Source organism: Salmo salar, chromosome 15, assembly GCF_965601325.2.
Source record: "Salmo salar chromosome 15, fSalSal1, whole genome shotgun sequence".
In the NCBI taxonomy this organism is placed as follows: Eukaryota; Metazoa; Chordata; class Actinopteri; order Salmoniformes; family Salmonidae; genus Salmo; species Salmo salar.
The window spans coordinates 88,132,982-88,160,173 of NC_138305.1; the positions used below are offsets into that span (position 1 = coordinate 88,132,982).

The 27,192-nt window shown below is 43.0% G+C and overlaps 1 protein-coding gene across 4 annotated transcripts in view; it reads left to right on the plus strand.

The window, feature by feature from the left end:
- Positions 1-27,192, plus strand: part of LOC106572352 (signal peptide, CUB and EGF-like domain-containing protein 3) — a 115,112-nt gene that overhangs the window by 15,485 nt on the left and 72,435 nt on the right. For all 4 annotated transcript variants that reach the window (XM_014146408.3, XM_014146409.3, XM_014146410.3 and 1 more), the window contains exons 2-3: positions 17,530-17,652; positions 24,251-24,376. In XM_014146408.3, coding sequence (XP_014001883.1) covers positions 17,530-17,652; positions 24,251-24,376 — 249 coding nt within the window. The remainder of the gene's footprint in view (positions 1-17,529; positions 17,653-24,250; positions 24,377-27,192) is intronic.

Genomic DNA, 27,192 nt, shown 5'->3' on the forward strand with positions numbered 1-27,192 from the left:
TAGCGCTGGCTGTATAGATATAAGGTATATAACAGCAAAATAAGGTAAATACCAACACTATCAAGTATATAACAACACTATTGGGTATATAGCAGCACTATAAGGTATATAACGACACTGTAAGGTATATAACAGCAATATAAGGTATATAACGGCACTATAATGTATATAACAGCAATATAAGGTATATAACAACACTATAAGGTATAAAACAGCAATATAAGGTATAGTGAGTGATGTTACAGTATATACCTTATATTACTGTTATATATGTTAAAGTGTTGTTATATATCTTATAGTGCTGCTATATATCTTATGCTATATACCTTATAGTGAGTGCTGTTACAGTATATACAGTATATAGTATAAGGTATATAACAACACTATAAGGTATATAACAGCTATATAAGGTTTAAACTGTAACAGCACTCACTATAAGGTATATAGTATAAGGTATATAACAACACTATAAGGTATATAGCAGCATTATAAGGTCTATAGTATAAGGTAAATAACAACACTATAAGGTATATAACAACACTATAAGGTATATAGCAGCACTATAAGGTATTCTCCGCTATGCAATCTGGTTTCAGAGCTGGTCATGGGTGCACCTCAGCCACGCTCAAGGTCCTAAACGATATCTTAACCGCCATCGATAAGAAACAATACTTTGCAGCCGTATTCATTGACCTGGCCAAGGCTTTCGACTCTGTCAATCACCACATCCTCATCGGCAGACTCAACAGCCTTGGTTTCTCAAATGATTGCCTCGCCTGGTTCACCAACTACTTCTCTGATAGAGTTCAGTGTGTCAAATCGGAGGGCCTGTTGTCCGGGCCTCTGGCAGTCTCTATGGGGGTGCCACAGGGTTCAATTCTTGGGCCGACTCTTTTCTCTGTATACATCAATGATGTCGCTCTTGCTGCTGGTGAGTCGCTGATCCACCTCTACGCAGACGACACCATTCTGTATACTTCTGGCCCTTCTTTGGACACTGTGTTAACTACCCTCCAGATGAGCTTCAATGCCATACAACTCTCCTTCCGTGGCCTCCAACTGCTCTTAAATACAAGTAAAACTAAATGCATGCTCTTCAACCGATTGCTGCCTGCACCTGCCCGCCCGTCCAGCATCACTACTCTGGACGGTTCTGACTTAGAATATGTGGACAACTACAAATACCTAGGTGTCTGGTTAGACTGTAAACTCTCCTTCCAGACTCACATCAAACATCTCCAATCCAAAGTTAAATCTAGAATTTGCTTCCTATTTCGCAACAAAGCATCTTTCACTCATGCTGCCAAACATACCCTCGTAAAACTGACCATCCTACCGATCCTCGACTTCGGCGATGTCATTTACAAAATAGCCTCCAATACCCTACTCAATAAATTGGATGCAGTCTATCACAGTGCCATCCATTTTGTCACCAAAGCCCCATATACTACCCACCACTGCGACCTCTACGCTCTCGTTAGCTGGCCCTCGCTTCCTACTCGTCGCCAATCCCACTGGTACCAGGTCATCTACAAGACCCTGCTAGGTAAAGTTCCCCCTTATCTCAGCTCGCTGGTCGCCATAGCAGCACCCACCTGTAGCATGCACTCCAGCAGGTATATCTCTCTGGTCACCCCAAAAGCCAATTCCTCCTTCGGGCCGCCTCTCCTTCCAGTTCTCTGCTGCCAATGACTGGAACGAACTACGAAAATCTCTAAAACTGGAAACACTTATCTCCCTCACTAGCTTTAAGCACCAGTTGTCAGAGCAGCTCACAGATTACTGCACCTGTACATAGCCCATCTATAATTTAGCCCAAACAACTACCTCTTCCCCTACTATATTTATTTATTTATTTATTTTGCTCCTTTGCACCCCATTATTTCTATTTCTACTTTGCACTTTCTTCCACTGCAAATCTACCATTCCAGTGTTTTACTTGCTATATTGTATTTACTTCGCCACCATGGCTTTTTTTTCCTTTACCTCCCTTATCTCACCTCATTTGCTCACTTTGTATATAGACTTATTTTTCTACTATATTATTGACTGTATGTTTGTTTTAGTCCATGTGTAACTCTGCGTTGTTGTATGTGTCGAACTGCTCTGCTTTATCTTGGCCAGGTCGCAATTGTAAATGAGAACTTGTTCTCAACTTGCCTACCTGGTTAAATAAAGAAAAAAATATATATAGTATAAGGTATATAACAACACTGTAAGGTAATTAACAACACTGTAAGGTATATAGCAGCACTATAAGGTATATAACAACACTATAAGGTATGTAGTATAAGGTATATAACAGCACTATAAGGTATATAACAACATTTTAAGGAATATAACAGCACTATAAGGTATATTATAAACTGGGTGGTTCGAGCCCTGAATGCTGATTGGCTGAAAGCATATGGTATGTCAGACCGTATACCACAGGTATGACAAAACATTTATTTTTACTGCTCTAATTACGTTGGTAACAAGTTTATAATAACAATAAGGCACCTCAGGCGGTTGTGGTATATGGCCATTATACCACGGCTAAGGTCTGTATCCAGGCACTCCTCGTTGCGTTGTGCATAAGAACATCCCTTAGCCGTGGTATATTGGCCATATACCACACCCCCTCGGGCCTCATTACTTAATTACAGCACTATAAGATATATAACAGCTTTATCAGGCATATAACAGCACTATGAGGTATATAACAGCAAAATAAGCTATATAGTATAAGGTATATGTCATGACTGTCCTGTGAGGCTCCAAGTAGGTCAGATCAGCTTTGCAATAAATAGCTTCAACCAAACCCGCTCTCACCCACAGAGGGGGGAGAAGGGAACTGGTGGGGGTTGACAGTTCACTCCCTGTTGTAATCAAGGACAGAACATTCAGCTCTCTCCCTCTCCAATGTTCACCAGAGGAATGTGTCTTCGTTTGAACACTAATGTCATATTATGTGTTATTTTGTTATTTAGTCAAAAACAAATGTTATAAAGGAAATACTGTAACTTGAAGTGTCCATCCGATGCGTTGTGCCATAAGAGATAAGAGTTTTACATAACTTTGCACAGTGACAAACCACGCCCCTGAGTGAGGTCAGAGAGCGTGTCAGCCTGACGGAACCTCCCTTTCTAACAAACTGTATAAAATGATGGGTTAAGAATTAACATATCAGACCAGAGAGACGTTGAGCTGCAGCTCACGTTTAAAGTGGTTTGAACTCTGAAATCTCAACACGAGGTAGAGACGATAAAGTCACCTCCCGGACAATCACTGGTACAGCTAATTAGCTATCCTAAGTAAAGTATCAAGAAAAGCAAATTTGGGATCAAGTTGGGTTAAATCAAGCAAGTGGGATCATTCTACTACAAATCACCGTAGTATGCTACTCTCACACTGAGAACCATCGACACGGCTGGCTAGACTATCTTCAAAGAAGCATCTTCCCGAGCAAATGGAAGTAGAATACACTGTAGTTCTGTTCAGGACTACACAACAAGTCACCAGATCCCAGACGACAGTAGAGGAGAACAGTAGAAGACGGGTAGGGACCCCTTTGGACAATCAGAGCCTTAGCGTGCCGTGTAAAGGCCCAACAAACCCCCTTTCCAAGAAGGCCCGGTTAGGAGAGAAACATGTTTATTCTGTGTTACCATTTAGTTAGCTTGTAAATAATTAATTAAATCAATTTGTGTAGTATTGAATCACAAGTAAGGCACTGGATTTTGCTGATGCAAGGTTACGACTGTTCAGAATGATGATAGGATTAATAAATTGACTGTTTATGGATGTGATAGGTAAAGACCTTTAGAGTTTAATTCGGGAGATGGTAACTCTTTAAACAACCGTTCTCGTAGTACCACAAATTCTAATGAGTTAATTGTTACATGATGAATTTAAAAAAGGGTAACAAACAGTCATCAGATTATTGAATGTACAGTCACGACATACTATCACATTTAAGGTAAGACCCAGATGCAGACTGTCGAAGTAACAATGTTTACAGGGGCAAAGGTACAGGACGGCAGGCAGGCTCAGGGTCAGGGCAGGCAGAAGTTGGTAATCCAGAGTAGTGGGGCAAAGGTACAGGATGGCAGGCAGGGTCAGGACAGGCAGAAGGGTCAACGCCGGGAAAACTAGAGGACAGGAACTTAGACAAGACAGGAGCAAGGGGAAAAACGCAGGTAGGTTCTACGAACAAAACAAACTGGCAACAAGCAAACAGAGAACACAGGTATAAATACACAGGGGAAAATGGGGAAGATGGGCGACATCTGGAGGGGGTTGGAGACAAGCACAAAGACAAGTGAAACAGATCAGGGCGTGACACATACAGTACCAGCCAAAAGTTTGGACACACCTAGTCATTCAAGGGTTTTCCTTAATTTTTACTTTTTCCTACATTGTAGAATAATAGAGAAGACATTAAAGCTATGAAATAACACATTTGGAATCATGTAGTAACCAAAAAAGTGTTAAACAAATCCAAATATAATTTATTTTTGAGATTCTTTAAAGTAGCCACCCTTTGCCTTGATGACAGCTTTGCACACTCTTGACATTCTCTTCATGAGGTAGTCACCTAGAATGCATTTCAATTAACAGGTGTACCTTGTTAAAAGTTAATTTGTGGAATGTCTTTCCTTCTTAAATGCGTTTGAGCCAATCAGTTGTGTTGTGACAAGGTGGGGGTGGTATACAGAAAATAGCCCTATTTGGTAAAAAAAAAACGAGTCCATATTAGGGCAAGAATAGATCAAATAAGCAAAGAGAAACGACAGTCCATCATTGCTTTAAGACATGAAGGTCAGTAAATCCAGAAAATGTAAAGAATTTTGTAAGTTTCTTCAAATGCAGTTGCAAAAAGCATCAAACGCTATGATGAAACTGGCTCTCATGAGGAACGCCACAGGAACGGAAGACCCAGGGTTACCTCTGCTGCAGAGGATATGTTCATTAGAGTTACCAGCCTTAGAAATTGCAGCCCAAATAAATCCTTCACAGAGTTCAAGTAACAGACACATCTCAACATCAACTGTTCAGAAGAGACTGCGTGAATCAGGCCTTCATGGTCGAATTGCTGCAAAGAAACAACTACTAAAGGACACCAATAAGAAGAAGAGACTTGCTTGAGCCAAGAAACACGAGCAATGGACATTAGACCGGTGGAAATCTGTCCTTTGGTCTGATTAGTCAACATTTTCGATTTTTGGTTCCAACCGCCGTGTCTTTGTGAGACGCAGAGTAGGTGAGCGGATGATCTCTGTATGTGTGGTTCACACCGTGAAGCATGGAGGAGGAGGTGTGATGGTGTGGGGGTGCTTTGCTGGTGACACTGTCTGTGATTTATTTAGAATTCAAGGCTGGTTTGCGCTTAGTGGGACTATCATTTGTTTTTCAACAGGACAATGACCCAACACACCTCCAGGTTGTGTAAGGGCTATTTAACCAAGAAGGAGAGTGATGGAGTGCTGCATCAGATGACCTGTCCTCCACAATCACCCAACCTCAACCCAATTGAGATGGTTTGGGATGAGTTGGACCACAGAGTGAAGGAAAAGCAGCCAACAAGTGCTCAGCATATGTGGGAACTCCTTCAAGATTGTTGGAAAGCGTTCTAGGTGAAGCTTGTTGAGAGAATGCCAACCGTATACCATGGGTATGACAAAACATACATTTTTTCTGCTCTAATTATGTGGTAACCAGTTTATAATAGCAATAAGGCACCTCTGGGGTTTGGGATATATGGCCAGTATACCACGGCTTAGGGCTGTGTCCTAGCACTCTGCGTTGCGTCGTGCTTAAGAACAGCCCTTAGCTGTGGTATATTGGAAATATATGACCCAACACACCTCCAGGCTGTGTAAGGGCTATTTGGCCATATACCTCACCCCCTCGGGCCTTATATAACAACACTAAGGAGTTTAACAATACTATAGGGTATATAACAGCACTATAAGGTATAGCATAAGGTATATAACAGCAGTATAAGGTATATAGTATAAGATATATAACAGCACTATAAGGTATATAACAACACTGTAAGGTATATAACAGCTCTATAAGGTATATAACAACACCATCAGGTATATAACAACACTATATCAAACTATTTCTGTATGGACCTCGCTTTGTGCATGGGTGCTGCTGAGCAGTTGTTGCTCCTAGTCGTTTCCACTTCACAATAACAGCACTTACAGTTGACCAAAATTTGACAAACTAACTTGTTGGAAAGGTTGAAAGTCACTTAGCTCTTCAGTACAGGCCATTCTACTGGCAATGTTTGTCTATGGAGATTGCATGGCTGTGTGCTCGATTTTATACACGTGTCAGCAACGGGTGTGGCTGAAATAGCCAAATCCACTAATTTGAAGGGATGTCCACATACTTTTTGTGGATGTAGTATAAGCTATATAACAGGACTATAAGGTATATAACAGCACTATAAGGTACATAACAACACTATAAGGCATATAACAACACTATAAGGTATATAGCTGCACTATAAGGTATATATACTGAACAAAAATATAAACGCAACATGTACTGTTCCCTGTGCGCCGAAGACATGGATGTCGATTAAGGCAGCCCCCCGCACCTCTCTGATTCAGAGGGGTTGGGTTAAATGCGGCAGACCCATTTCAGCTGAAGGCATTCAGTTGTACAACTGACTATGTATCCCCCTTTCCCTTTCCTTTCTCTAATGTTGATCCCATGTTTCATGAGCTGAAATTAAAGATCCCAGAAATTTTCCAAACGCACAAAAAGGTTATTTCTCTCAAATCTTGTGCACATATTTGTTTATATCGCTGTTGAGCATTTCTCCTTTGCCAAGATAATCCATCCACCTGACAAGTGTGGCATATCAAGAAACTGATTAAACACCATGATCATTACACAGGTGCAACTTGTTCTGGGGACAATAAAAGGCCACTCTAAAATGTGCAGTTTTGTCACACAACACAATGCCACAGATGTCTCAAGTTGAAGGAGCGTGCAATTGGCATGCTGACTGCAGGATGTCCACCAGAGCTGTTGACAGAGAATTGAATGTTAATTTCTCTACCATAAGCCGCCTCCAACATCGTTTTAGAGAATTTGGCAGTACATCCAACTGGCCTTACAACCGCAGACCACATGTAACCACGGCAGCCCACGACCTCTACATCTGGCGTCTTCACCTGTGCGATCATCTGAGACCAGCCACCCGGACAGCTGATGAAACTGTGGGTTTGCACAACCAAATTATTTCTGCACAAACTGTCAACAACCGTCTCTGCGTACTTGTCGTTCTTACCAGGGTCTTGATCTGACAGCAGTTTAGCGTCATAACCGACATCATTGGGAAAATGCTCTTCCCGGAAGAATCCCGATTTCAACTGTACTGGGCAGATGGCAGACAACTTGTATGGCGTCGTGTGGCGAGTGGTTTACTGATGTCAACGTTGTGAACAGAGTGCTCCTTGGTGGCGGTGGGTTTATGGTATGGGCAGAGATAAGCTACAGACAACGAACACAATTGCATTTTATCGATGGCAATTTGAATGCACAGAGATACCATGATGAGATCCTGAGACCCATTGTCATGCCATTCATCCGCCGCCATCACCTCATGTTTCAGCATGATAATGCATGGCCCCATGTCGCAAGGATCTGTACACAATTCCTGGGAGCTGAAAATGTCCCAGTTCTTCCATAGCCAGCATACTCACCAGACATGTCACCCATTGAGCATGTTTGGGATGCTCTGGATTGATGTGTACGACAGCGTGTTCCAGTTCCTGCCAATATCCAGAAACTTCACACAGCCATTGAAGAGGAGTGGGACAACATTCCACAGTCCACAATCAACAGCCTGATCAACTCTATGCGAAGAAGATGTTTGCCTGAGGCACATGGTGGTCACACCAGATACTGACTGGTTTTCTGATGCATGCCCCTACTTTTTTTAAGGTATCTGTGACCAACTGATGCATATCTGTATTCCCAGTCATGTGAAATCCATAGATTAAGGCCTAATTAATTTATTTCGTTTGACAGATTTTTTATATGAGATATACCTCAGTAAAATCTTTGATGAACTATGCAAGACCTAGTATGCCAAACTTTTCAAGAGATTTTTTTGTAGGCAGAAGGCATCGGAGTAGGATTCTGTTGCATTGACAGGCATGACTCAGGCCCATACTCTACACAATTTACACACAATGCCCCATAATGACAAAGCAAAAACAGTTTTGTAGAAATGTTTGCAAATATTGCATTTACATACTGTAAGTATTCCGACCCTTTACTAAGTACTTTGTTGAAGCACCTTTGGCAGCCTTGAGTCTTCTTGGGTATGACGTTACAAGCTTGGCACACCTGTATTTGGGGAGTTCCTCCCATTCTGTTCTGCAGATCCTCTCAAGCTCTGTCAGGTTGGATGGGGAGCATCGGTGCACAGCTATTTTCAGGTCACTCCGGAGATGTTAGATCGGGTTCAAGTCTGGGCTCTGGCTGGTCTACTCAAGGATATTCAGAGACATGTCCCGAAGCCTCCTGCATTGTCTTGGCTGTGTGCTTAGGGTTGTTGTCCTGTTGGAAGGTGAACCCCAGTCTGAGATCCTGAGCGCTCCAGAGTAGGTTTTCATCAAGGATCTTTCTGTACTTTGCTCCGTTCATCTTTCCCTCGATCCTGACTAGTCTGCCAGTCCGTGCCGCTGGAAAAACATCTCCACAGCATGATGCTGCTATCACCATGCTTCACTGTAGGGATGTTGCCAGGTTTCCTCCAGACGTGACACTTGGCATTCAGGCCAAAAAGTAAAATCTTGGATTCATTAGACCAGAGAATCTTGTTTCTCATGGTCTGAGATTCCAAGCGGGCTGTCATGTGCCTTTTACTGAGAAGTGGCTTCCGTCTGGCCACTCTACCATAAAGGCCTGATTGGTGGAGTGTCGCAGAGATGGTTGTCCTTCTGGAAGGTTCTCCCATCTCCACAGAGGAACTCTAGAGCTCTGTCAAAGTGACCATCGGGTCCTTGGTCACCTCCCTGACAAAGGCCCTTCTCCTCACAATTGCTCAGTTTGGCTGGGTGGCCAGCTCTAGGAACAGTCTTGATGGTTCCAAAGTTCTTCCATCTAAGAATGATGGAGGCCACTGTGTTCTACGGACATTCCTTCGATCTCATGGCTTGGTTTTTGCTCTGACATGCACTGTCAACTGTGAGACCTTATATAGACAGGTGTGTGCCTTTCCAAATCATGTCCAATCAATTGAATTCACCATAGGTGGACTCCAATCAAGTTGTAGAAACATCTCAAGGATGATCAATGGAAACAGGATGCACCTGAGCTCAATTTCTAGTCTCATAGCAAAGGGTCTGATTACTTATGTAAATAAGGTATTTCTGTTGTTTAATTTTAATACATTTGCAAACATTTCTAAAAACCAGTTTTTGCTTTTTCATTATGGGATATTGTGCGTAGATTGATGAGGATTTTTTATTTATTTAATCCATTTTAGAATAAGGCTATAACGTAACAAAATGTGGAAAAAGGGAAGGGGTCAGAATACTTTCCAGATGCTCTGTATATAGCAGCAATATAAGATATATGGTATAAGTTATATAACAGCACTATAATGTATATAACAGCGCTATAAGGTATTTAGTTTAAGGTATATAACAGCACTATAAGGTATATATAGTGGTGTACTTCATTACTGTAATACGTTTTTTTCCACAGTATAGGAGGGTCTATGAGTCAAGTGTGGCCACACGTCACAGCCATTCATCCTAATTATATGGACACAGCACAGCATGGCACCCCAAACACTGGATGCAGCCCATGAAAGCCACAGAGCATTGACCGCCATTCAGAAAGGTTGAGCTGAAGTTGTAGGGTAGCTGTAGGGTAGCTGTTCATTCAAGGCTGTAAAAATAGAATGTCACTCAAAGCATCTCCGGGCACGATGGTCTCCAAGCAACAGATGGTGAGCAAGGACATTCCCACTGGGCACACACTGGTTGAATCAACATTGTTTCATTTCAATTAAATTACATTGAATCAACATGGAATAGACGTCTGTGCCCAGTGATCTTTGTTCTCCGGTAGAGAGAACTTTGTTCTTCTCTTTGTTTTCTGGTAGAGAAAGGCACACATTAATGCACTCCCAGGCCTTATGAGCCAAAGAGCTACACTGTTTTAGTATAACATGAGCTTGAGCTGCCCAACATCTCACAACGTAAGACCCCAATGACATGTCAACATTCTACCCTGTGAGCTTCCTACCCAGTCTCATTTAGTGTCAGTAGAATGGTAGCTACTCCTGGCTAGATATGAACACCTGCCGTGCTGTTTCAAATTAGACCAGGATAATCAATTTGCAGTGCTGCTACAGCTCTTATTTACAGTACACTCTTAACAGTTTGTTTTCTTCCGTCGTGTTCTGTTTTGTTCCTTTTTCTTATTACCGTACAGTAAGATCCATCTACAGTAGACTATTTTGCTGCATGGTTGGTGGACCCAGCTAGGGAGAGGTTTGAAGTTGGTGTCATTGTTTTTAGAAGATCAGGATCAAGTCAGTGGTCATAGTTCCTAAACATTTAGAGTGTGTGAAGGATGGGTGAAACAGCCCCAAATGGAAGCAGTTTATATTTTTATTCACAACTTTTAAAAGCTTTGCCGGACGTCAAACAGTGCATCCCTTCATGAGCTGGAGGGGATTTGGGTGGGGGAGGGGGAGGATTAAAAAAAGTGCACTAATGTTGACGTCTGCATTTCATCAAACCCTTTTTTTAGACCACCGGTCTCCTGCCCCAGTCGGTGCAGATCAGAAGGTGTGCAGATCAGAAGGTGTGTTGATGTAGAGATGGTGTTGAGTCGCAAGCCCCATCAGTACTGCCATTGGTATTCTTAAAAAACGATTTAAGAGTGATGATGGACTGGCCATCCTGTTTATTGTTTCTATTATTACTCTATGACAAAAAAATGATCTGCATTCCTGTCTGGATTTGGGATTACTCATTTTAGTCTCAGACTCTTGACATTCCTGTTGGGCATTATGTATTGGTCAGCCACAACAACACTGGCCTGGCTGGATCACTGTTCTGTTTGCCTTAGTGCTAGCATGCCGTTCTGTTCTGCCAAGGGTCTACCCTATAGGGTGTCCCAGCATTATTCAGTCTATTTCTGTGGTAGGAGGAGGAAGGGGGTTTGCCCAGGACAGGGCAGGGGGCGGTCTGGGTTACTCGAGCAAACAGTCAGGGTCTCAACACACAAAGTAAACATTACCCTGTGTTTGAACTGTACACCTTGAGTTTGGCAAATCTCCCTCACACACTCTCTCCCCTTTCCCCTCAGCCCTGTTCGCACTCACACACCCCTTTCCTTTTAGCTGACCGGCCCAGCTAAATACACCGCTTATCCCTGGACCTGCCCATTAATCAGAGGGGGAAAGCACCTCTGACAACGTCTCACCTCCACAGCCCTGGCCTAGAAGCTCTCTCTGGCTCAGGGGAGTGTATTGGACGTGTATTGGACGTGGCTGCACAGCAGCGGACTCAGAGAGTTGTATGGTTGTTCTTCTCGAAATATCAGAAAAAACTCCTTGACTTGCTGTATGTCTGAGTACTATGATGGTGAGGATGGAACCACATTTGTCTGAAGATATTTGTTAAACCAAGGCAATAATCAACTTGATTCAATCAATTAGTTATCTCCACTTCTGCTCTCTAGTCTAGGAAAAATGTTGTTCAGTCAAGACTAGAGCATGCGTAGTCACAGTGACAGATTTACAGGCTGATGATAGGAAAAGCCTGGAGACACAGCAGTTTTCCTGGATTTGGGTTGTTAAACCAGGGCTTAGTTCATGACATGCTCTCTTTTTCACTTCATACGGTATTAAGAGCACCCAGCCAACCCGGCCCAGCTATGAAGGGAAGAGACCAGACTTTGAATGATGTGCCTCATTACAGGGATTCTACTCAGAGAAAGTGCATTGGCCTACTTGTCTTCCTAGGGATCCAACCGTAGGTTCAAGCTTTGAGCAGAAAGGTCAACTTACTTACATCAAGTTTGTATTTCTGGGCTCCTAAACTTAAAACTGAATTTCTACATGAAAACAGAACTACAGCAACAATACCACATTTCACACATTCATTTCCATGAGGGAATTGGGTAAACAGCTGACCATTTCCCAATTTACATTTTTTTTGTTCTTTCGTTTTGTTGTTTTGACTTTGTTTATTCATCCTTGTCTCAAATCACTGACTTCAACATCTGCTGCCTTAACTTGTTCCCAACAACTTTGATACATCAGCACCAAAGAAAAAAATCTACATACACAGACGGCCTGAAAAAGCAAAGCTTTTCATCTGTAGCATGAGTCAATTTGGAGGGCAGCGTTACTGAATGCATTCGGCAAATTTGTTTCTGAAGTGTTCAGAGGGTTGTCCTCGGGACTGAACCGTAGGACCTATTGATTCTGACATGTTTATTTTCCCAGGGAAAAAGGCCTTTTGGATTTCTAATAACTTCTTTCAGCTTTTGTTGTACATGTGTTAGAGGGAATGCACCCAATTCCCTAGATGGGTGCATTTTTATTTAAACAACCAACTCCTCATTCACTCAGCCTACAGGGTCCACTGGTCCCACTCACACTGAACTACCCTACTCCTTGACCTCTTTCTTCCCTCTCCAGACGAAATCCTGCAACTAGTTATGTCCGGCCACGCAACAATCTACCCTCTTGACCCCATCCCCGCCTCACTTCTCCACACCATCTCTGGAGACCTCCCATTCCTCACTTCCCTTATTAACTCAGCAATGACCACTGGCTGCGTCCCATCTGACTTCAAGATGGCCAGAGTCGCTCCCCTCCTCAAGTGAGACTGCTCTCCTCTGTGTCACAGAGGCTCTCTGCTCTGCCAAAGCTGACTCTCTCTCCTCTGTTCTCATCCTTCTAGATCTATCCCCTGCCTTCAACACCGTGAACCGTCAGATCCTCCTCCCTACTCGGTTTGGGCAGTATCCAGATTATCATACCTTCATACCGACCTTGTGCCATAGCGGGATATTCAGTAATACTGAACACAAGGGGCGCTGTTTTCAAACCCCACTGATACTCTCTAAACTGAAGGTTAGCAATGCTAACAAGTACATGTAAAATCCCATAGAGAATGTTAACTAAATGCTAACAAGCATATTGCAAACATTTTCTACAGTTTCTGACTTAAACTATACATGTATACAAGTAACTCAAAAATGCTACACACACAAAACAAATATTAGCCAGCTAGGCTCTTGATCCAGGAGTGGATTCTCTGCTGTTACCAAGTGAATGCTTGATTTTGGAAGATAGCTAACTAGCTACTAAATTAACAAAAACCAAACGCACAACTGCAGAGCATTTAGCACATTTTAGACAGTTAACTTGATAGTTATAAGATATCTAGCTGGCAAACATTTAGTTGTGAATTCCATACTGTAATTAGATCATCTGGTGCATGCTGCACAACAGTGACTGACTCACAAGGCTGCAGACTCTCGTCGCTATGTGCTTGTAAACAAACACCAGGTGACTGGGGACTACCATAAGCTTCATAATAATGTGACAGGTAAAATGAAGAACGCAATGTTCTTTATCTCCTAACGTATTGCTCAAGTTGACTGCAGGTATTTACTTAACGGTATTGAAAAATGGTATTGAAAAACCATCCTGTGGCTTTTTCCAAATATCCTGGTATACGGTATATATGGTATAACACCCAACCCTACTCCGCACCCTCTCAGGGTTGGGCGTCTCTGCACACTTCTGGATTGCATCCTACCTGGCAGGTTGCTCCTATCTGGTGGCGTGGAGAGGATCTGTGTCTGCACCACGTGCTCTCACTACTGGTGTCCCCCAGGGCTCGGATCTAGGCCCTCTCCTGTTTTCTCTTTACACCAAGTCACTCGGCTCTGTCATATCCTCACATGGTCTCTCCTATCATTGCTATGCGGATGACACTCAACTACTTTTCTCCTTCCGCCCTTCTGACACCTAGATGGCGACACGCATCTCTGTGTGCCTGGCAGACATCTCAGCTTGGATGTCGGCCCACCATCTCAAGCTCAACCTCGACAAAATGGAGCTGCTCTTCCTCCTGGGAATGGCCCGCCTGCTCCAAGACCTCTCCATCACGGTTGACACGGTGTGCCCCTACCTGAGTGCAAAGAACCTTGGCGGGACCCTGGACAACACTCTGTCGTTCTCTGCAAACATCAAAGCAGTGACTCGATCCTGCAAGTTCATGCTCCAAAACATCTGTAGAGTACAACCTTTACTCACACAAGAAGTGGCACAGGTCCTAATCCAGGCACTTGAAATCTCCCGTCTAGGCTACTGTAACTCTCTGTTGGCCGCAGCCCGCCTGTTGTTCAACCTTCAAAGTTCTCCCATGTCACCCCGCTCCTCCGCACACTCCACTGACTTTCAGTCGAGGTTTGCATAATTTTCAAGACCCTGGTGCTTGCCTACGGAGCAGCAAGGAGAACTACCCCTCTTTACCTTCAGGCTATGCTCAAACCCTACTTCCCAACCTGAGCACCTGCACCTGCCCGAGTCCCTGCCCATCTTTCAAAAAAGTCTGAAACCCTACCTGAACCCCCCCCCCCCCCCCCGAAAAAAGAAAAAAGTCACTTCTCTTTACCCACTAACACTTTGCTGATAAATACTTTGTTGAGAGAAAATGTACATGATACAATTGTGATGTCATGTTGTCTCATCTGGCTATCTTAAGATGAATGCACTAATTGTAAGTCACTCTGGATAACAGCGTCTGCTAAATTACTAAAATGTCAACTGTAAACGTATCTGACGTCCTCTTTTCTTTTTTCATGGCTAAGATTCTATTTTTGCTCAAAGTGCCACTTTATTGAATTACTCCTGGAGTATGAGTGACTAACTAACTGCCGTTATTTGTGAGCCATTTAAAAAAAATGACCGTTTCTGTAAACAAGATATGAACTCAAGTAGATTAAAAACATATATATTACTCTGTTCCCTGATCTAACCTGACAGCTCATGAGCTCACAAAGTGTTGGCATAATTATCCACTTCCATCACTCTCGTTTAGCTAATTAGGGGGACACAAATTGCTGTCGCCTTCAAGAACACAGCACTAGCAGAGATGTGCTTGTTCCATGGTAAACAGAAACGTATCAGTTATAGGGGTGTATCAAACTGGAAGCTCATTCCTATACAATGCTATATAATTGTAGAATAATATTATGAGCATTGAACAAATGTTGAAGTTGGAGAGCCTTGGCCTTGCACAGTAAACACTGAGCTTGGCTCTGCTCTGTTCTTAAGTGTTGAGGAGAGGGAGGTTCAGTGTAATTGAATGTTGTCCAGATTTGTGGAAATATAATATCTGTATAAAGTATGGCAGTGCTTGTTGAAATGTTGAGTTTAGCGTCAGCCAATCTAGACAACAGATTAGTTTGTGTAGGCTTTGCTTAGAAATGAGTTTCCCACACACTCTTGTGCATTTTGAGTGAAGTGGTTGCTCGTGATGGTTGGGTCTGCTGATACAGTAGGTTTGCTGATTGAGGAGGTTGATCTCTGCAAGATTGGTGATACAAGAAGAAATAGAAAGTTGAGAACAGTCAGGTCATATAGATCGTAATGAAACTGCACTGTATTAGCTTATAAATGATTTCTGAAGCATCTACATTGGCCTTCTAAATGGGTTTATGAAGTCTGTTTGAAGTTTTTTATTTTTATTGATTTAGTATGTCTGTTAGGAAATACGTTGTACAGTTCACTCGTGGTTTATGTAATACAGGATATTATATTGTCAGCAGCTCAGAGTTGCAAATCAAGCATGATACTTAAAAAGAAGTTTCACATCTTGGTGGTACACTAATAGTCTTACATCTGAATCACTTTAAAGCCTGACTGCATGCACAATTAGGATTTATTTTGACAGATAGACTGACACTCTTTTCAAACAGCATATTAATTAATTCCAAGGTGTGTTGCCTCAAATCCTAAATGGTTGATTTTTGAATGCATAAATTATACCACAGTTTATCTTGTTGTGCAAAGTGTTCTATTGCATCTTGTCTGAGATGTAACAATATATATTTTTTAGAACAATGTGTTAATAAAAACAAAGCATTATTTAGCAGTAAAACCAAGTGCACCTTCTCCAGACAGTTAATGATCTAGAGTTGAATTGATGACCCGGATAGGAGCATTAATGTAAAGTGGAAATGTGAGATTCTTTAGTTTTTGTTGTTAATTAATATTAATCACCATAGAGCCTTAGAATCCTTAAACCTGACTAAAAGATGAATCTGTTTGATGTGGAATGTTGCTTGCTTGACTATCACAGAACCTTTCCAAATGGTGGTTATCCTATTCATCCTTAAGGATAATCAGTGAGGAGAAAAGATCCAGCCTGTTTCTATCCCTGAGGAGAACAGCATGTGTTTTCTAATGTCATTGTCCTCTGTGGTCAGGCCCATGGAAGTGATGGTCTATGGCTCCCAGGGTAGATGCTAAGCTAACGGGGCTCAGATTTCAGCCAGTGTTCCCCTGGGATCAGTCCTCAGGGCCCCAGCAGAGAGAAGATTTGTGATAAGGGTCGATATTGGAAGCTGTGTAAACTTTGTTAAGCTTTTCCACCCTGCGAACGGGGGGTAATCCCAAACATCTGGGCTCTCTAACCGGGATCAGGTGGGATTAGGGAGGAGGGCACCATAGAGCCCACCCCACTCCACCCCACTTCACTCCCCAGTTACCTCTTTTAATAAAACCCATAATTTACCATATCTATGTGCGTGATCTTTTATGAGAATATATGATGAAGTGTTGGGATTTTTACATCCTCCTCTATTCATAAAGTATTTAAATTGATCTCAAACTAATATCCTATTTGTCCTGAGTTTATATTATTTTCTGATCACATGCCTGATTATATATTTATAAACACAATTGTTCCCTCTAACTCTGGTCCATTACCATGGCAGAGGGCTATCTATCTTATCCTCCCAATGAAAGCATTGGCTTCTTACTCAATTTCCTGGCCCATGTATCAGAGGTACAGATTGTTCAAGTCAGCAGCCAGTCAAACAGAGGTTCATCACAGATCAATCAATGATAGACTGTTTATTTACACATTATAATAATTACTCAACTACTTATTTATTGTTATGAAGCAATCGGTTCTTCAAAAACGCCTGAATTAACTGTTTATTAGTACCATGGTTTCCGAGAACTATTAAACTGTCAAACATACCACAATGTAGCAGGGTTTATTGAGCTGCGTTGTTTTGTCTTTATCAAGTGTGACTGCTTGTATTCTCGTGGTGGTCTGTCTGTCTGACCAGGTACTTTACAGAGGTTGTGTATCCACAGTGAACATCCTATATGGTGAATGGCTTGCCAGATGGATGATTGACCCTCCTCCCCTACTGTACATTAGCCACCTGGGGGTAGTAAACATTGTTAGTTGTTATTGTCCTTAGACCTCACTGTTCCCTCCATCTCTCCCTGTCTGTCAGATGTGGATGAGTGTGCAGAGCAAATTGACAACTGCAGCACCGATGCCATCTGCCAGAATACACTCAAGTCATACAAATGCATCTGCAAGTCGGGCTACAAGGGGGATGGCAAGCACTGTGAAGGTAAGGTGTCAGAGACGCACCCATGCACGCACGCCCCACACACACACACACACACACACACACACACACACACACACACACACACACACACACACACACACACACACACACACACACACACACACACACACACACACACACACACACATAATGCTTTACATTTCTCATAGGCTTTAAATCTCAGACCCGAGAGAGAGGATAGAGATGCTGCGTGGAAAGGAGAGAGAGAAAAAGACAGGTGCAGCCAACTGCTCTTTTGTGTCAAATATTAAATGAAGCAGTACATTTCCTACACATTTTAGAGAATAGAATTAAGATAGCGGATGAAACAGCAGCCAGAGGCCTCTGCCTGCCAAACGGTCAGAGATATTTCCACAGCCCAGGGCTTCTTGTGACTCTAGTCTGTCAGACACAACCCTGTTTTTTTAGCAGGGAGCGTTCAAAGCCTCTGGACTGTTATTTCCCTCCATTTTTATTAGTATTACTGCAGAACCATTACTGCAGAACCAAATCACAATGTCATTTTTTCCCCATTGCTATTATAATTCTTTAATTTATTTGACTGTGTTTGTCATTGCTCTTTTCCTTCAGGCTATAAGGTTTGCTTTTGAATTTAACGTAAAAAGGAAAATAAAAAACTGCCCATTTGAAAGGCTAATCTAAGGTGAGGACAGAGTAGAGAGCTGATTTCTGACAGTCTGTGCCTCTCTCTCTTCAATAGCAGCACATCTGTATAGACTCCTCCAGGCCCATTAAAACCATCAGGGTAGTTGGCCATGAGCTGCCTTCCTCTCTTGTATTGACTGGGGTTAATAATTATATTAATAATCATAGAAGGTAGAAGGCAGTGCAGTAAAGTACAAGGCTGTTGGTCCTGCCCTGGTTTCTACCTAATTCAAAGTATACTTTAATCAAAGAAAAACCTGATGTTTTCTGTAAAAGGGTAAAAAAAAACAGTTAAAATTTAACCCGTGTAGGTTTCAACTGCATTCAAAAGCTGCGCAAGTGGGGCAGCAGATGCGATACTGTAGTGGTTGATATGGTGTTCCTGAAACAAACACCTTATACCCTGGCAAAGCATGGGCCAATGGGTTGAATATGCTGAGCTAGAATTACAGCCTTTTCAATCATAACATTTGACGCGTAGGCCTCGTGCTTGTGGGTGAAGAAGTGTGGAAATTGAGATATTAGGATAGCTGTTCAAATATACTGTCCGTGTTACTTTTCAGTTCATTCTGAAACTGTACACACTAGATGATTACTGGTAGTATACACTACATGTCAAGCGATTAGGCCTGACAGTCGGCGTTCCAATTCATCCCAAAGGTGTTCGATGAGGTTGAGGTCAAGGCTCTGTGCAGGCCAGTCAAGTTCTTCCACACCGATCTCAACAAACCATTTCTGTATGGATCTCGCTTTGTGCACGGGGGCATTGTCATGCTGAAACAGGAAAGGGCCTTCCCCAAACTGTTGCCAGAAAGTTGTAAGCACAGAATCATCTAGAATGTCATTGTATGCTGTAGCGTTAAGATTTCCCCTCACTGGAACTAAGGGGCCCAGCCTGAACCATGAAAAACAGCCCCAGACAATTATTCCTCCTCCACCAAAATGTACAGTTGGCACTATGCATTCGGGCAGGTAGCATTCTCCTGACATACGCCAAACCCAGATTCGTACATCAGATGCTAGATGGTGAAGCGTGATTCATCACTCCAGAGAGCGCGTTCCCACTGCGGCAAGCTTTACACCACTCCAGCTGATGCTTGGCATTGCGCATGGTGATCTTAGCCTTCTGTGCGGCTGCTTGGCCATGGAAACCCATTTCATGAAGCTCCCGAAGAACAGTTCTTGTGCTGACGTTGCTTCAAGAGGCAGTTTGGAACTCAGTAGAGTGTTGCAACCGAGGACATACGATTTTTACACGCTACGCGCTTCAGCACTCGCCGGTCCCGTTCTGTGAGCTTGTGTGGTCTACCACTTCGCGGCTGAGCCGGTGTTGCTCCTAGACATTTCCACTCCACAATAACAGCGCTCTAGCAGGGCAGACATTTGATGAGCTGACTTGTTCGAAAGGTGGCATCCTATGACGGTACCACGTTGAAAGTTACTGAGCTCTGTCAGCAACGGGTGTGGCTGAAATAGCCAAACCCACTAATTTGAAGGGGTGTCCACATACTTTTGTCCATGTAGTGTATGTTTTATAAGCTATCGCATGTCTTTGTTATTTACGAGTACTGTATGATTAAACCGCCAACCCTGTCCATGTCCATCCAGTCCAATTAGCTGATGTGTCTGTCTATCATCTACTCTCTATCCCACGTCAGGTACTAGATGAGGATTCTTTGTCTTGGAGGCTAAAGGCGATATTTTATCATACGGTAACGGAGTTAACATCTGCAGAAACCTCATTATGATTGCGGAAACAATTTCATTTTAATGACGGACTCACTCACACGCTAATGAACACGAGGGGAGACAGAGAGCTGGTTTCAAGCGCAGGGCACAGCAGGTGTTTATTTGTAAAGGACCACAGGAGGAGGCAGGTAGCTGGGTCCAGGGGCAGGCAGAAGGTCATACACAGGAGGAGGCAGGTAGCTGGGTCCAGGGACAGGCAGAAGGCCATACACAGGAGGAGGCAGGTAGCTGGGTCCAGGGGCAGGCAGAAGGTCATACACAGGGGGACCAAAAAGGCAACAGTACAGGCAGGGAAAAGGCTAGTAATGTAGTCCGAGAGATCAGGCAATAGGTAGATAACAGGAAATCCGATAGGCTAAAGTACAGGCAGGGAATAGGCAAAAGGCGTCGTGAGGCAGGCAAAAATGATCATACATGGGAGGAGTAAATCACAGGGAAACCCAGCGCTCTGAAAGACGTGTGTCACAAAACAAACAATACCTCACAGTGATGGGGTGCAAAGAACTGAACTAAATAGTGTATGATAATGACATACAGGTGTGTGAACAGGTGATTGGGATCTGGAGAGTGAGCTGCGTTCAGGGGATCTATGTGTTTGAGAGTGTGAGCTGGAAAGTGGCCTGGAAAGTGAGCTGCGTTCAGGGGATCTACGTGTCTGCGGGTGTGAGTTGGAAGCAGACGTTACACACACCAAATGCTCCTTTTATCCCTCTCTCTCTCTCTCTCTCTCTCTCACACACACACACACACACACACACACACACACACACACACACACACACACACACACACACACACACACACACACACACACACACACACACACACACACACACACACACACACACACACACACACACACACACACACACACACACACACACACACACACACAGCCCAAAGCGCCCTGTAGATAATGCTTTCATATATACTGGATTGTATACTGCATGTTTTTGCCTGTTTCTCTGCATGTTTACCCATACAATAACACCAAGGTTGAGCATTCTGTATTCAACATTAGAATACCATTAACAAATGTAAGCCTTCACCGACTGTTAAGCACAGGAACAGTATTTTTACCCTGCTACTATAGGTTCTTAGAGTTCTGCTGAGAGAGGAGAGAATTAAAGCAAAACAGGGAGAGAGGAGAATAATACATATTCATGTGCTAGTTCTAGATATGGTATTTGCTGATGGGGCCTGACTCATGGTGTGTGGAGGGAGCTTTGGTCCTTAGAGTGGTCTCAGGTGACGTGCTGCACTGAGAGTCCTGTTAGCAGTCTGGCAGACATGAGGCTGGCAAACACACCTTGGCAGGGCACACCCTCTGTCTCAAGATGCCAGGGAGGTTGTCAGGGAGAGCAGGAAACAGGAAACATGACAGGCTGGTTCAGAACCATTCTATCCACTCAATCTAGTCTAGTCAATCAGCAGGGGAACCACTGCAGCTGCATCATTCCTCAGTGCCTCTTAGCAAAGTCCCCTGTCCAAGTCATCACAGAGACCTCTCTCTTTCTCTTTCTCTCTCTCTCTTTCTCTCTCTTGATCTCTCTCTCTCTTTTAACCCCTAGAACATGATTTAGTTTTTATCTCACTGGTATTGCCCGTTGAGTAAATCCCCCTGTTTGATAGGAATTTGATGGTGCTGCATTCATGAGTCAAATTGGTCTGTAACAGACTGAACAATGGAGTTGAGTGGATAGAATCATTTTCATCTTGAGAAATGACAGTGTTGTGAAGAAGAGGGAGGAAGCCTCCACTCGTCGAGGGGATGAGATGCTCTTAGCCCGAGGTAGATGAGAGTGAGACTGGCATTAGTGTCTCCTGTGTGACATCATGGGATGGAGCAGCAGAATGTTGTGGTAGCAGGCAGCTCTGGGAGTTAGAGGGATAGTGCACTGGTCCAGGCTCAGCCCACTGCTGTCAAGTCAAATCAAGCACTGAGGCATCTGTACCAGTCAGCTGCAAAGAGGAGCTGAACCACGCAGATTGTTGGCCCTATACGGGCCAACAATCTCTCTTTCTCTCTCTCTCTCTCTCTCTCTCTCTCTCTCTCTCTCCCTCTGTCTCTCTCTCTCTCTTTGCCTCTCTCTCCTACCACCAAAGCATATCTCAGCTGTTATCTTCCTGTCTTCATGGACAAATTCACTTTCCCCATCCACAATTACTGTACCCAGGGGCAAAAATCTGATATGAACTTTGGAGGGGACAATTACATGAAATTTTCTCAAGAGCAATTCCTGAGGGGGACACCAAAAGTAGTGCTGTAACACATAGCCTACATTGTAATATGGTAAATGTATATTGAGGAACCAAAGAAAAAAGGTGTTTGCCGTACTCCTAACTACCGGTACCCAAAACAACACAACTAATCACAACAGCAATACCATTGCCTTTAACAAATCTTAGTTCAGTCACCAGTTTAAGTTGAGAGTGGTTGGTATCCATGGCATTTTCCAATTATGTTCCTATTTTACAAGTCAAAAAAATGGAGAACCTTTCATAATGTTGCCAAACAAAGACTCAACAAACTTACCTGAGACTCCCTGTCTCTGCCAGTCTGTCCCTGCATATCTGTCCCCAACTCTGCTGTCTGTGTGCCATCTGTTGCCTGCTCTGCCTAATGACATCATTGTGAAACATTTCCATTAGAATTTCATTTCTTTCTTATGAGCATTTTATCAAGTAGTCTTTGACATATTAGGCTACTAGGGTTCTTACTTTGCGTTTTGGTGTACTGAAAAATACTCTGATGTCCGTCCTGCCATTTTTCTACCTGGCTGGCTGGCTACACACACACACAGTGTGTGTAGGTTATTTACAGTAGGAGATGGGCTTCTATCATCTTATCTTCTATCATTCTATTTGGGCTTCGATCTAAAAGGTAGCTAGCAAATGTGAAACGGATTAAAATGACAAGAGTTGACAGCTGTATGAGTTCACCATTTACACAACATATGCTGCAACCTTTTGTAATTTTAATAGTTTGTTTCATATTGGCTGGCTTCCAACAATAGCTGAATTTGCAAAGCTAGCGAGCACCAATTCCGTTTCAGTGGTGTTTGCTATAATCTTTGCTACCCGGGTTAAATAAAGGTGAAATAAAATAAATAAATAAAAGTTCCCTTGCGACAATTTAGCTTTTGCAACGAGACCATTAAATATATTTGAGACAATGGTAGAAGAGAGTGTAGTTCTGTTCAGTTTGGACTTCAGTTTATCGCTAACCTTATCACAGGGACTTTGAAGCACTAACTTACATCATCTGCATGCTGATCTTGGAATAAATTGACGATAGCAAAGATTCCATCTTTGACGACGCCACATAAATGGAATAGGTACTAGCTAGCTTAATAATTAATATTTGCCCGCTAGCTCTGCATATTCAGCTAGTGTGTGTGCGTGATTGACTGGATTAACCTCACGTCAGTTACGTTCATTGAGTGCCTTTCAGACAGTAGACACGACCCCTCTGTTACCTTGCCAACTAAAGAACTGTCAGTGGATCAAACCATTGTGAGGCAAAGGGTGGGGGGGTCGCAATCTTTTGAAACTTAAAAACGCGCTATTAAGTGTCTATAATCAGCACAATTGCTTTCATTGCGTATTATTAATATTATTTAAATTACATAGTTATGTTTCAGTGACATATTGGGGGGGACAAATCATATTTTTCCCAGGATGGGGGGGTCGTGTCCCCCCTGTCCCCCCCGGGATTTCCGCCTCTGACTGTACCCTCTCTGCCTGCCTCTAAAGGTTGATTCAACTTGACTTACTAATATTTATAGTACATTAAATATATCACATCAGGTCTTGTTTCATACCCATTTGTCTCCCATCACACCCACTCACTGATTCAGTCTCTTCTCATGTGCATCTTTTTTGTCTTCTGCCACTTGGATTTGTTGTGCTTATGCAGATTTCATGAGGGATACTGTACATGCAACATTTCCGACCTGAATGCAAACAATTGTTGAAATAAAATACTCCTTAAAAATGTCTTACAAGTAGCAAAGTTTGTCATACCAATCTCTGTTTCATTTGACCAACAACACCCTCTCAGGCTATATGCTGAGTGAAACCAAGGGTGGTGGGGTGCAGGTCAATCATTAACATCCCATAGTCTTGACCCATACCCCTTACCCATTTCATAACCCGTCCCTCTGTCTCTTCCTCCCTGCAGATTTAGACGAGTGTGCGAGTGAGTACAACGGTGGCTGTGTCCATGACTGCATCAACATCCCGGGGAACTACAGGTGCATATGCTATGACGGCTTCCGGCTGGCACACGACGGACACAACTGCCTTGGTGAGTGTGTGTGAGTGCGTCCTGGTGTGTGTTTTCTGATGAACAGATGTATGACCTTGTGTCCTTACAGTCATTTTGCTGGATAGCTCAAGGAGAGAACTATACTGAACAAAAATATAAACGCAACATGTAAAGTGTTGGTCCCATGTTTCATGAGCTAAAATAAAAGATCCCAGAAATCTTCCATATGCACAAAAAAGCTTATTTCTCGCAAATTTTGTGCACACATTTGTTTACATCCCTGTTAGTGAGCATTTCTCCTTTGCCAAGATAATCCATCCCACTGACAGATGTGGCATATCAACAAGCTGATTAAACAGCATCATCATTACCCAGGTGCAACTTGTGCAGAGGACAATAAAAGGCCACTCTAAAATGATCCGTTTTGTCACACACCACAATGCTACAGATGTCTCAAGTTTTGAGGGAGCATGCAAGTGGCATGCTGACTGCAGGAATGTCCACCAGAGCTGTTGCCAGAATATTGAATGTTCATTTCTCTACCATAAGCCACCTCCAACGTCGTTTTAGAGAATTTGCCATTTGGCCTCACAACCCACAGACCACGTGTAACCACGGCAGCCCAGGACTTCCACATCTGGCTTCTACATCTGCGGGATCGTCTAAGGAATGGGACCCAACCATGGCAGCGCCCATGCCCAGTCATGTGAAATCCATATATTAGGGCCTAATTTATTTATTTCAAATGACTGTTTTCCTTCTCTGAACTGTAACTCAGTAAAATCTTTGAAACTGTTGCATGTCGCGTTTATATTTCTGCACACATAAGGTCCCTGAGTAGGAAATGCCTGGTTTCCTTTCAACAGCACATGTGCAAGTCTTAAATATTGAACTTGACATAATTCATGTTGTTGCACGAATGTATCTTCCAGACTGGATGTCTATCATACCTCAAAAAAGGGCTTTGGGGCTGGGATGATTTATTTGTCAGGGCTAAAGTGTGACTTTTAGACTACTACCACAGATAGAACAATGAGCCAGATATTTCACCGGATGTATAAATGTGAAGCATCCGGTTGGCGTTTCCACTCACTACCAAATATGGTGATGAGAGGAAGCCATGTGGCCGGCGGTGGGAGAAGATGGAGCGAGATGGATTTTGGTCAGCATTCTGCAAAATTTCTCATCAATAAAATATTTGATCTCCATAGAGTTTTCTGTTTGCAAACTAGACTCTGTAACAAACAGAGTGGATTGCGTTTAGTAGACTTTACCCATTTCCAACGTTTGATTAGGAGAGCAAGGGCCAATTTAGTTGTTGCACACACACACCTCACAGGGTAGGCATTCCCTAATGGAAATATGCAAATATGCTAGAATAAGCCAATAGGATCTCACTAGCTCGTGTTTGACTCTGCCCACTTTCTTGCTCGTTCTGCCCACTATGATTCATTTGCTCCCATTAAAAAGACAGGTTCGGGTCTATCTTGGGTTAGTTCTAAAAATCTTTGCTACTACTGTAGTTCACTTCTGGAAGACGTTTCCTGGTCCCATATAGCAGGTAGACTACGCTCTCACTACTTATTTTTTCCACATGTGAATAAAGCCTCCTGTTTTTTCAACAGGTCAGGGTAGTACTACAACAGTGTGCCATTCATATCAGCCCCGTGGAGCACACCTTTAACTTAAAAGGTTAAACAATTAATTCTTCTCAGGTGCTAAACATAGCCACCCTCCCTTTCCCTCTCCCCCTCTATTCTTCTCTCCCTCTCTCCACAGTCTCCCACTCCCTTTAGCCTCCCTCCCTCCCTCTACCATATCCCCTCTCCCTCCTCTCCCTCTCCCACAGGCTCCCTCTCCCTGCTCCAAAACCTCAAGTCAAACCTGGCTTCTCCTCAGACAGAAACATTGATTTGAACCTCATCATGAAACATTTGAAACTTTTATGTTGTTTGTTGCTGTGTGTTCACCATGAATGAGAATAACTACTCTAATCTGTCATAGACAGGTTATGTGTTGACAGATGTCTCTCTCTTCTCTGTGAGTCATTGTCTCTGTATTATTGTCAGTTTGCAAAATGCTTAATTGGTGTAGGATAGAGTGATTATGTGTTGGTTGTGAATTAAATCAGTGTATTCTTTCTAGCATGGTAACATGAACAATAGATAAACTATTTATCAGCACTTAACCTACAACTTTACTTATCAACATCGTATACCTGCTGTGGGCATTAAAAGTCAACAACCACCCATGTATGTTTCTCATGCCCTTAAAGAACTCAAAGTAGCAAAGTGTCTCTCTCTCTCTCTCTCTCTCTCTCTCTCTCTCTCTCTCTCTCTCTCTCTCTCTCTCTCTCTCTCTCTCTCTCTCTCCTAACTCAAAACAAGTGTACAGTCTGAAGCAGGGTTATTTTCCAAGTCATTTAGCATGGCCTATTTATTTGTGTGTGGATCATTTGCTATGCTGTGGATGAGCTCTTCCCTTGCATGCAGGTGTGTAACTGGAGTATCTGTGGTTGTAAGCCTGCTGCCTCTTCAGGCCAAGCTTCCATCAATCCCTTTGATATATTTCCCTCTGTCTTATCATCCATGCACTTGTTTTATGTGCAGGCACACACACACACACACACACACACACACACACACACACACACACACACACACACACACACACACACACACACACACACACACACACACACACACACACACACACACACACACACACACACACACACACACACACACAGACAAACACAAACACGCACGCAATCACGTACACAGAGATGTACACACCCTTGCACATACTCACACACATACATAGTTCTGTATTCAATTGTTTGTTTGTGTGTGTGT